The sequence below is a fragment of the Acinonyx jubatus genome, chromosome D4 (assembly GCF_027475565.1).
Source record: "Acinonyx jubatus isolate Ajub_Pintada_27869175 chromosome D4, VMU_Ajub_asm_v1.0, whole genome shotgun sequence".
NCBI classification, from domain to species: Eukaryota; Metazoa; Chordata; class Mammalia; order Carnivora; family Felidae; genus Acinonyx; species Acinonyx jubatus.
In genome coordinates, this window is record NC_069391.1 from 81577780 (window position 1) to 81590333 (window position 12554).

The 12554-nt window shown below is 42.7% G+C and overlaps 1 protein-coding gene across 5 annotated transcripts in view; it reads right to left on the reverse strand.

Annotated features, from left to right (window-relative positions):
• Nucleotides 1-4369: 4369 nt before the first annotated feature.
• The window catches only part of PIP5K1B (phosphatidylinositol-4-phosphate 5-kinase type 1 beta), a 311282-nt gene continuing 303097 nt past the window's right edge, over nucleotides 4370-12554 (reverse strand). For 2 of the 5 annotated variants that reach the window (XM_027041084.2, XM_053205298.1), the window contains exon 14: nucleotides 4372-4603. In XM_027041084.2, coding sequence (XP_026896885.1) covers nucleotides 4568-4603 — 36 coding nt within the window. In that variant the 3' untranslated portion in view covers nucleotides 4372-4567. Of the gene's footprint in view, nucleotides 4604-9354; nucleotides 10089-12554 lie in introns of those variants that run through there. The other 3 variants (XM_053205297.1, XM_053205301.1, XM_053205300.1) reach the window with 3 other exon arrangements.

Sequence of the window (12554 nt, forward strand, 5' to 3'; positions counted from 1 at the left end):
TTACATGTGAACATAAAATTTCAATTTTCTGAGGTAAATTATCAAGAGTTGAATTTCTGGGTCATATGATAAAGGTACTTTTTTTTTGTTTGCTTTTATTTTAATCACCTAGTGCTTATCAGAAGTGTATTCCTGGGGCGCTTGGGTGGCTCAGTCAGTTAAGCGTCCGACTTCAGCTCAGGTCATGATCTCATGGCTTGTGAGTTTGAGCCCCATGTCGGGCTCTGTGCTGACAGCTCAGAACCTGGAGCCTGCTTCAGGTTTTGTCTCTCTTTCTCTCTCTCTCTCTCTCTCTCTCTGTCTCTCTCTGCCACTCTTCCGCTTATGCTGTCCCTCTCTCTGTCTCAAAAATAAATAAACATGAAAAACAAAAAACAAGCATATTCTTTAATCACCATCACCTATTTGACCCATTCGCCTACCTTCCTCCCCTCTAGTAACCATCAGTTCTCTGTAGTTAAGAATCTGTTTCTTGGTTTCTTTCTGTGTGCTCTTCCCCCTTTCGCTTGTTTAAATTCCACACAAGAATGAAATCATATGGATGGTATTTGTCTTTGACTTCTTTGACTTAGCATTATACTCTCTAGATCCATCCATGCCATTACAAGCAGCAAGATTTCATTCCTTTTTATGGCTGAATAACATTCCGTGTGTGTGTGTGCATGTACATATGTACGTAACACATCTTAAAAAATTTTTTTTAAATGTTTTTTCATTTTTGAGAGACAAAGAGAACAGCACATGAGTGGGGGAGGGGCAGAGAGAGAGGGAGCCAGAATCCAAAGCAGGCTCCAGGCTCGGAGCACAGAGCCCGATTTGGGGCTCGAACTCCTCACTAGATCAGAGCCGAAGTTGGACACTAAACCTACTGAGCCACCCGGGGCCCTGTACATACCCCATCTTTATCCATTCATCAATCGATGGACACTGGGTTACTTCCATACCTTGGCTCTTGTAAATAATGCTGCTATAAACATAGGGGTGTAATTAGCGTTTTCGTGTTTAGGTAAATACATAGTGGTATAACTAGTGGATTATAGGATAATTCCGTTTTTTTTTCCAAATTTTTATTTAAATTCTAGTTCATTAACATACATTGTAATACTATTTCGAGGAGTAGAATTGAGTGATTTCATCACTTACATATGACACCCATTTCTCAACACAAGTGCCTTCCTAAATGTCCATCACCCACCCACCTCCCTCCATCAGCCCTCCATTGTTCTCTATTGTGAAGAGTCTCTTATGGTTTGTTTCCCTCTCTCTTCCCCCCACCTTCCCATATATTCTTCCATTTTATTTCTTAAATTCCCCCACATATGAGTGAAATCATAAGGTATTTATCTTTCTCTGACTTATTTTGCTGAGCATAATACTCTGTAGCTCCACCTACCTTATTGCAAATGGCAAGATTTCATCTTTTTGATGTCTGAGTAATACTCCACTGTGTTCTTTATCCATTCTTCAGTTGATGGACATCGGGGCTCTCTCCATAGTTTGACTATTGTTGACTATGCTGCCATAAACATCAGGGTTGCATGTGCCCCTTTGAATCAGCATTTTTGTATCCTTTGGGTAAATACCTAGTAGTGCAATTGCTGGCTTGTAGGGGAGTTGTATTTTTAACTTTTGAGGAACCTCTATACTATACTCCAGAGTGGCTATACCAGTTTGTATTCCCACCAACAGTGCATGAAGAGGGTTCCCCTTTCTCTGAATCCTTGCCAACACTTGGCGTCTATTGTATTGTTACTTTTAGCCATTCTGACAGGGGTGAGGTGATACCTCATTGTACTTGTGATTTGCATTTCCCTGATACTAAGTAACGTGAGCATCTTTTCATAGGTGTGTTGGCCATTTGTATGCCTTCTTGGGAGAAATGTCTGTTCATGTCTTCTGCCCATTAAAATTTTTTTAATGTATATTAACTTTTGAAAGAGAGAATGTGGGAGGGGCAAAGAGAGAGGGAGACACAGAATCCGAATCAGGCTCCAGGCTCTGAGCTGTCAGCACAGAGCCTGACTTGGGGCTTGGACCCAAGAGCCGTGAGATCATGACCTGAGCCGAAGTTGGAAGCCCAACCAACTGAGCCACCCAAGCGCCCCAGGTTGTATAAGTTGTTGACATATTTTGGATACTATGTCATTTGAAAATATCTTTCCCTATTCTGTAGGTTGCCTTTCAGTTTTCTTGATTGTTTCCTTTGCTGTGCAGAAGCTTCTATTTTGACTTTTTCAAAAAACATTGAATTATTTTTGAGAGAGCACGAACAGGGGAGAGGCAGAGAGAGAGGCAGACACAGTATCCAAAGCAGGATCCAGGCTCTGAGCTGTCAGCACCGAGCCTGCCCCAAGGCTTGAACCCATGAACCGTGAGCTCATGACCTGAGCTGAAGTTGGACGCTTACCCGACTGAGCCACCCAGGTGCCCCACATGTAGTCCCAATAGTTTAATTTTGTTGTAGTGGCTCTTGCCTCAGTGGACCCTATCTAGAAGAAAGTTGCTATGGTCAATGGCAGAGAAAATGCTGCTTGTGCTTTGTTCTAGGGTTTTTATGGTGTTTGGGTCTCACATGTAGGTCTTTGAGCCATTTTGTTGATTTTTGTATACGGTGTAAGAGGGTGGTCTGTTTTCATTCTTGTGCGTGTCGCTGTCCAGTTTTCCCAACACCATCTGTTCTTGAGGGTGATGTCCTTACGAAGAAGAGTTCCCACAGTGGCCTGCAGGGTCGTGTCCTCTGTCCCCAGGGCCCTGTTTCCAGGAGCGTCTCTAATGGGTGCTGCGTGAGCTCTGCTTTTGTGTCCTGGCCCCTTGATCCTTCAAGCCAGACATGGGCAGAGGCTCTCTTTGCCTGTTGTGGGCAGTATTGGGTCCCCGCCTGAATGGGGGGCATTTTAAGTAGGTGTGCCCTGCTCTGTTGGTGAAATGGGACTTAGCACCACTGCTGCTGGAACCAAGGCCTTGCAAAAGTCCCAGGTGAGGAGATGCAAGGATGAGCAGGGGTTTGGGGCCCGTCTTGTGGGGGTGGGAGCCCCCTCCGCGCTGGGACTGAGGCACATGAGGCTGATGGGTGGTGACCCTAGGGCATGGGGGGCGGGGCTCGGTGTAATCAAGTTAGGTGGTGAGTGTCCGTGCTGGGCTGGGTCCTGCACGTGACCCTGTGCTTACGCTGAGGGGTAGGGGTAGGTGACCTGGTGCTGGCCAGCTCCTGCTCTGGGAAGAGCAACTAACGTCCCCACTCTGCGCCCCTGGTGCTCTTCAGACCAGATCCCATGCTGGAGGTGTGGGTCATTGGCCCGCCTTCTCTCCCAAGAGCAGCGCGAGGATCTCTGGACCGTATCCTGGCCAAGCCCGCTCACCTTTACACTCCAAGCTTCAAGCCCCTTTGCTCGCAAGAGCTCACAAAATTCAGGCCCTCTCAGTTTTCAAGCCACTGGCTGTGGGGATTTGTTTTCCCTGCGGGCTCCTCTGTGTGCCGGTCCGTCTCTCGCCTTGTGGCCACACTGTGGCCACAGCTGTCTGCTCATCACAGCAGCCATGACCTCTTTCTCTCCTGAGCTGCTTCTCCTCACTCCCTACCTTCTTTGATGTGACCTCTTCTCTTTCTTCACTTGTCAAGTTTGTTCTTCCTGTCTTCAGGTCGATTTCTGGGGTATTTCGGAGGAGACGATAGTCACCTAGTTGTATTTGGGGGACAAGGTGAGCGTATAGTCCTACTCGGCTGCCATCTGTCAGAAGCGTCCAAGGTCCGTTTAACCTTATGATAAACTGAAAAGGTTTTTTTTTTTTCTCCCCAGAATGGCTGTCCCATTTTGCCTTCCTAGCGGAAAAATACGAGAGTTAGAATTGCTTTACATTCTCACCAGCCCTTGGCATTGTCAATTAAGAAAAAATTTTCCATTTGAATATATGGGTAGTGAAATGTCATTATAATTTTAATTTGCATTTTCCTAATAACTAATGGTGTTGAGCATCTCGTGCTTATTTGCCATTCATATATTTTCTTTGAAGTGTCTGTTTAAATCTTTTGACCATGTATTTTTCAGTCTTGATATACTTTTTTGGGGGGAATCAGTTTAGATATACCGAAAATTTGCAAAGATAGAATATAGTTCCTGTATACCCTTGACCTAGTTTCTCTTACTGTTAACATCTTCTAGAACTATGATTCCTTTGCCCAAACTAAGAGATGAAACTTCATCAACACTGTTAATTAATTTCCAAACTTTATTCAGATTTCTCCAGTTTTTCTGCTAATGTCATCCGAAGCTCCCCCCACCCCCCACCCCCGGTCCAACTCCAGGATCAATTCCAGGGTATGGAGAGTTAAAGTTTTATGCCCTCATTTTATAAATCTCCTGGGTATCTTCACCTTCTTGGAGAACTGGGGCCCAGAGCCATCTGACCTCTAATCTTGAGAGTTTTTTGGATCTTCTCCATTATTGACATCTTGGGATATCCCTTTACCTTCATCTTGGGGGATTCCTTTCACCTCCCTCTTGGGTTGTTTGTCCTATTTTCTGGATCTTAGGCCTTTCATTTTCATGGCATTCTTTCTCTTGGTTCATTATCTCATTTTGGCAAAACACACATTTTGAAGCTTCTAGGTAAAAGGAAGATGGAAGTTATTTTTGTATAGATTATTCTATTCTTACATAATATTTTTTTCAGGATGTGGTAATTTTATTTTTATTTTTTAAGAACTTTACTTAAACCCAAATTAGTTAACATACAGTGTAGTACTGATTTCAGGAATAGAATTTAATGATTCATCACTTACATAGAACACCCAGTGCTTGTCCCAACAGGTGCCCCCCTTAATGCCCATCACCCATTTAGCCCATCCTCCCACCCACCACCCCTCCCTGATTTTGTTCTCTGTATTTAAGAGCCTCTTAGGGTTTTCCTCCCTCTCTGTTTTTATCTTATTTTCCTTCCCTTCCCCTAGGTTCATCTATATTGTTAAATTTCACAGGAGTGAAATCATGTCATATTTGTCCTTCTCTGACTTGTTTCACTAAGCATAACACATTCTAGTTCCATCCATATTGTTGCAAATAGCAAGATTTCATTCTTTTCGATTGCTGAGTAGTATGAGCAATATTCCATTATATACATATATTTGTGTATATATATGTATATGTATTTATGTATGTACACACACACACACACACACACACACCATCTTCTTTATCCATTCATCAGTCGATGGACATTTGGGCTCTTTCCATAGCTTGGCTATTGTTGATAGTGCTGCTATAAACATTGGGGTGCATGTGACCCTTGGAATCAGCATTTTTGTATTCTTTGGATAAATACCTAGTAGTGCAATTGCTGGCTTGTAGGGTAGTTCTATTTTTAATTTTTGGAGGAAACTCCACACTGTTCTCCAGAGCGGCTGCACCAGTTTGCATTCCCACCAACTGCACAAAAGGGTTCCCTTTTCTCCACATCCTTGCCAGCATCTCGTTTCCTGAGTTGTTGATTTTAACCACTCTGGCCAGTGTGAGGTGGGATCTTAGTGTGGTTTTGATTTGTATTTCCCTGATGGTGAGTGACGTTGAGCATCTTTTCGTGTGCCTGTTAGCCATCTGGATGTCTTCTTCGGAAAAGTGTTCATGTCTTCTGCCCTTTTTTTTTCACTGAATGATTTGTTTTTCGGGGGGTTGAGTTTGAGAAGTTCTTTATAGATTTTGGATACCAACCCTTTATCTGATAGGTCATTTGCAAATATCTTCTCCCATTCCACAGGCTGCCTTTTAGTTTTGTCATTTCCTTTGCCGTGCAGAAGCTTTTTGTCTTGATGAGGTGGTCGTGAATTTTACATCCCAACTTGCCTAGGGTAGAGTACCCAGTTAGTTAATCAAACACTGATGTAGGTATTGCTGAAAAATATTTTGTGGATGTGGTTGTAGGTCCGTAATGAGTTGACTTTGTTTAAACAGTAATTTATATTGATAGGTTTTTATTTAAATTCAAGTTAGTTAACATAGTGTAATATTGGTTTCAGGAGTAGAATATAGTGATTCATCACTTACATTCAACACCCAGTACTCATCACAACAAAGTGCCCTCCTTAATGCCCATCCCCCATTTAGCGCATTCCCAGCCCACCTCCCCTCCAGCGACTGTCAGTTTGTTCTCTATCATTAAGAGTCTTTTACAGCTTGCCTCCCTTTCTTCCCCCCACTGCCCCTATGTTCATCTGCTTTGTTTCTTAAAATCCAAATGAATGAAATCACATGGTATTTATCTTTATCTGACTGACGTATTTTGCTTAGCATAGTACCATAATTAGTTGACTTTAAGTAAAGAAAATTACCCTCGCCAAATGAATGGACCTCATCCAATCAAGAGATGGCCTTTAAGGAAAAAGTGATGTCTTCTAGAAAAGAAGAAAGGATGCCTCACAACTATTCTATCAACACCTTTGTATCCAGCCTGCTAACCTGCCATTTGAATTTCACAGTGGCCTTTTCTCGCAATCATGTGAGCCAATTTCTTAAATCGATTAGCTATGTCTATGTCACTCCTATTTGTCGAGAGAAACCTAAGTAACATACAGGGTATAGGATTATAGATTAGAAATAAATTCCTCTCAGAAGTTTGAAGGCTCCATTAGTTTCTAGCTTCCAGTGATGCTGTTGATAACTTTGATTCAATTCTGACCCTTGAGCTTTATACAAAACTAATTTTAGTCTCTGAAGGTCTAGAGAGTCTCATGATCATCCCTGGTGGCTGGAAATTGCATGGTCAGGTTCATTTTTGTCCGTCTTTATGGGCATTCATTCCCTTTCAATCTGGGAAGTCATGTTTTTGAGTTTGAAGAAATTTTCTTAAATTATTTGTTTGAAGGCTTCTTTACCTCCATGGTCTATGTTTTCTCTTTGTGGAATTAACATTGGATAGATGATCTGGTGGAATAGTCTGTAAAATTTTGAAATTCTTTTTCCTCTTTTAAAAAATTGTTTGGATGTTTCCTCAGTCTTATCTTCCAATCACTTTTTTTTTTTTGTTTATTTGTAAGGTCTGTGCCCAATGGGGCTTGAATTTAGGACCCTGAGACCAAGAGTCACATAGTCTACAACTGAACAAGGCAGGCACCCCAATCATTCTCTTAATTTCTACTTTCCACCATTATGCTTTGACTTTCCAAGAGCTCTTTGATGTTTTGTGAATGTTCATTTTTGTAATAGCATCGTGATCTTGTTTAATGGATGCCATATAATTTGTTACTTATAAAGATATAATGGTAATTCTTGTTTGTCTCGAGGTTTTTTTTTTTAAAGATTTTATTTTCAAGTAATCTCTACACTCACTGTGGGGCCCAAAGTCACAACCCCAAGATTAAGAGTTGCACGTTTGACTGAGCCAGCCAGGCTCCTCCAAATTTGCTTCATATACTCCGTTTCTCTCTGTCCTCAGTTTTCTGTGGGTATGTTTGTTCTGTTTTAGAGAATTTCCTCAGCTGTTTCTTGATCCTTAGCTGCCTGCTCATGAAGAGTGGGGACTAAATGCCACGAGCACTGGTGGCGGGGGAAGGCTTGGTAGCTGAAACTCATTGTACGGTGCCCTGGCTAAGTCAACCGCCGGGAGATCGCCAATGTTATGATCTGTAGACTCTCTCCTTTGGTAAAGTAATATCGTGGTGGTCCAAATGCAAGAGTGGGGAGAGTAAAAGAATGTACTGTCGTCATGCCTGAGAGTCGGGCATAATCTCAGGCTGTCCTAGGCAAATTAGAGGATGATCATCTCCTTCCTGATAGGGATATTCCTCACGGAAAATTCTTCCATATCCAGTACAGGTGCTAGAAGTCAAAATTGTCTGCGTCTAGCAGCTGTGTGAAGGAAGAGGTCTAGGAGTTCTTGTCATCCATCTTCCAACGTTCATGTTTGTTTATAGTCTTAAATCTGAGGCAGCCTACATTCCAATCGGCAACCGTGTAGAAAACTGGAATTCACACAATGGAATGCTACTCGGTAGTGAAAAAGAATGAGCCTCTGCTACATAAAAGGGAATGAATTTTAAATAGTGTTGAACAGGGACACCAAAAAACCAGATAGAAAGTACATGCCATATGATCCCATTTATGTGAAATACAAGAACTGGCAAAACGAATCCAGGATGATAGAAGTCGTAAGAAGTGAATTTCGGGACACCAATGGAGAGGCATTGATGGCACCAGGGGAGGGCACACGGAAGAGTCTGTAGGCCAGATATGGGTAGATTTACAAATTGGGGGTAGGAGAGAGTGGCATTTCAGCTAGGTAAACCTCTACCGGAGGTGGGGAAATTCATTAGGACAGGAATATTAGGGAAAGGGTCCTCAGCTGCTGGCTTCATTAGAATTCTATGTTGAAATCCCAACCCAGGATCGATGCCCAGCGCCAACTCTGCAGGTAAAATTACTACTTACACTGAGGAACCATGGCTTTAGGTTATATTTACAAAAGTGAATACCATGTTTGCCTTTAAGAATCTGTTGGCTTGAACTTGAAGTATTTTACACTGAGCATCTTAATCATCAGGAATGGCTTTCTGTAGCCTTTGTCATTCTGCTTTCCAATGCTGTGTTTCTCCATCGTAAGCCTCTGCTGCTGGGGAAACCCATGAGATGGTGTAGATGCAATAATAGCTTAAAATACCCACCGTGCCTCTTTGCCGAGTCAATTCCTCGGTGAGAAGTAGACTTCCCATTCCTCTGGCATGAGTCCTGTCAGTGTCGTTTACTTGGGCCAGTGCCATGTCACAAGGTGACGTTCAAGAGAACGTAAGCTACATCTAAGCAGAAGCTTTATGAGCTCCTCTTGCCTGCTTGCACTGTCACTTTTTTGTCTTCTGCCATACAAATGCCATGTTCTAGAAGGGGGCTGCTCTGGTTCCCCTATCCAGAGATTTTGGGATTATTTGTTACCTCAGTATAAGATACTGCACCCTAATCCACCAGGATGTTTGAGAAATTCTCTTGAACAAGTTGAGCAGAATCTACTGTATCTTCTCTCAGGATCCAGAGAATGTTCTCTGCTTTGATCATGAGAGATACAGGATCCCTGAATGTCTAAAAATGGAGAAATATCTAGGTTATGTGTTTTTTTAAATTTTAATGTTTCTTCATCTTAGAGAGAGACAGGGAGGAAGGAATGGAGACACAGAATCTGAAGCAAGGCTCTAGGCTCTGAGCTGTCAGCACAGAGCCTGATGAGGGGCTTGAACTCATGAACCGTGAGATCATGACCTGAGCCAAAGTCAGACGCTTAACTGACAGAGCCACCCAGGCACCCTAGGTGATCTGTTTTTAACTAATAAAAGAAATTTAAAGACCATAAACCATCAGAATTAATGTCCCACCACAATTGAGAACAAAATATTTTATTTCTCTCAATAAAACTATAGTTTACAATAGTATTTACTAAATAAATTATATAATTTCTCTTTTACAAGCCATAAACTAAATCACAAATATTTCAAAGACAACGTATGTACACGACATAAGGCCTTTTATAAATAGCTTTGCTTTTCTCATTTCACTAGTAAACAGTGAAAAAATCTTTATAGAAGCTAGTTTCCTATAAAGTATATGCAGACCTATTACACTGATCTTGATATGAAACCAATTTAAACTTTTAATGACATGGGCTATGATTATCATTTTGCAAAAAAAATGCAGAATTTATACTTTATTTACCATTTTGCATGAATGGATTTTTTTAAAAAATAAGCAGATTACATATGTTGCTCATGTATAACCACTGGATGCATGCAAAATGAAATAATGCAAGCGTCAATAGGAAAATAGCACTTCCAAGTCCAAAATGGTGATTGGCAATGGCCTAGAAAGCAGCTTAAATATAGTTCATGAAGTTCTTCACAGTTCAGCAAGCAACAGCAAATGATAGAATGGTGTGATGGTTTTCACATCACATCTGCTGATCAGCCTATGGACCAAGGTTCCCCCCACACTTTGCAAACTCCTAGATCCACTTGATTGTTTCTTGTGTGCCAGGAGGGTCAGCCGAGTTCCTCTGGGTAATTCTGGAGTGGAGAAACTTCTCTTCCACAACTGTGGAATGGTCACCATTTTCACTTACTGGGGAGGTTAAAAAAAAAAAAAAGCAGCTGTAAACCTAAGTTTTGGCATGGATTTATAACTGTTCCTCACGAAAGGGAACACAAGGTCATCATTAGGCCTAAGCCTTGTGCCTGGGAAATGTGCGGGTAGAGGTCAGGGTGCATTAGGCTCGGGGTCCTTCTGTGATGATTATCATAGCATTCACTTCTCTGGTGGACCTATGGCCTCTGAGGACACCGGGTGTATCGAGTTCCTGTGACAGCACAGCACTGTGCTAAGACTCAGAAGGAAACAACACTGGCTAAGGTGCACCCCTGACCTCTAAGGGCACAGGGCTTGGGGCATGTGCTGTTACAGCAGGCCTGAAGCCAATCAGAACAACTTGAACCTGGTCTTGACTCATGAATGCCGTGTTCGTTTTCAAACACTGTCCTCGTGACGGGGGAGTAAAAATATATCCAGCAAATATTTAACTTAAAATGGTAAGCATTTAAGGTCAGAGACTGCCGGTTCAGTCTATGACCGTTAAGCCAAGATCTACATGGGAAGGCAGTACCATGTTCAGTTTTTAGAGGCAGACGTAGCTGGTTAAACCTACTGGTTTCCTAAGTACTACAGCTACGGGATGTTATGCAAATAAATTTCTTTTTAAAATTTTTTATTTTGAGAAAGAGCACGAGCGGGAGAGAGAGGATCATAAGCAGGCTGTACACCACCAGTGCAGAGCCCAATGCGGGGCTCGAACTCAGGAACGGTGAGGCCAGGACCTGAGTCGAAATCAAGAGTTGGACGCCTAACCTACAGAACCCCCTAGGCAACCCTACTTAACCTTCTTTGTACCTTGTTTTAGCTGGAAAATGGGAGTCCTAAATCCTACCTTACAGGGTAGTTTAAGGGATAAACTTTTTGGGGGGAAATACAGTGCATGTATGTATGTGACTGTGGGTACACACACACAAGCTACATACACAGATTAAATAGGGGTCATTTAGTGTCAGCCACGTGCTTTTGTCCTCAAAATAGTTGAGAAGGTCGGAGGTGTTGGAATGTGTGGTCCAACACCTTCATTTGGAGGCTGAAAAAGCAAATGCATTTGAAATGATTTTGAAAATTAAGAGGCTATGTCAAAGATTCGGTTTAAAAAGGAATACTTTATCATGTAATTTAAGCCTATTGGGATTTGTAATTTTTAATAGTTTCCATTTTGTTTCCTATTAATCTAAGTTAGGAAGATTTGCCTGCCTAAATGTATAACCTGCTCTAATTAATACTTAAATCATCTTCCAAAAATAGCCCAGGGGTCATGAGCCACAGCAGTGGGCAGAGGGGAAGCTGCCCACGTTCTCAGGACAGATGTGTGTGAAGTGGACTTTATTCAGATTCAGTCTGATCCCTTAGTGTGGTGCATATCAATGAGGGACATAAAAAAAATCCATGTAAAATGATACGTTCCTACTGGTCAGCTTTATCAGTCTTGCTTTGTTTTTTTCTTTCTAACACTTTAATTCATTTTTGAGGGACAGAGAGACACAGAGTGTGAGCAGGGGAGGGGCAGAGAGAGAGGGAGACACAGGATCTGAAGCAGGCTCCAGGCTCTGAGCTGTCAGCACACAGCCTGACCTGGGGCTCGAACCCACAGACTGTGAGATCATGACCTGAGCCAAAGTTGGATGCTTAATCGACTAGTCCACCCAGGCGCCCCTATCAGTCTTGCTTTCTTAAAAAACAAAAAACAAAAGACTGAAGGAGGTGACAGTTCTGTTCTTCTTGTTCTCTAGATCACAGAAACCAGTCTGGGTCTGGTTTCTAATGATAAATTTGGAGAAAGCCATGACCCAGTTGGACACATGGCCGAGATGACCCAACATGGAAGGGCTCCAAACCCAAGACCCCATGAAAATGGTTAAAAACCTGGGCATTTTGGTCTAGTAGAGACCTAGAGATGCCCAGTAGAGACCTGGGCATGAAGGCTGTCTTCCAACTACTGAAGGCCACGGGGAAGGAAGAGTTGGGTACTCATTTAGTCCTAAGATACATGTCCTCAATAATAGGGGCACAGATGGCCTGGATCCTCGGGGTGGGGGTTAGAATATCAGCATGTGTGGAGTAGAGTAGCAAAAGCTTAACCCTTCTCAATCTCTTCCCATTGGACACCCTGATCAGTATGTCCCAGCCCAGGGACAAGAGTGTAATTTCCCATCTGTTGAGACCAATGAGTGAGACTAAATGGCTCTAAGACCACAACCATGGCAGACTCATGGAAACCAGTTTAGCTTTGACTTGGAAGTGTATTCTGACCACAGTAAAGAAAGGAGTGATCACCGAAGGAGGGGTGGTTGCTGTCACTGAGGCCTGAGGCAGGCCAGCCTCTTGGCAGGTGAGGCAGGAGACCCAGCATCCAGAACGCACTCGACATGGGCTGGCCAGCTGGGGGGACTTGGGCAGTCATGGTGGGCTGTGTCAACACATCCCATTGTTGTGTTC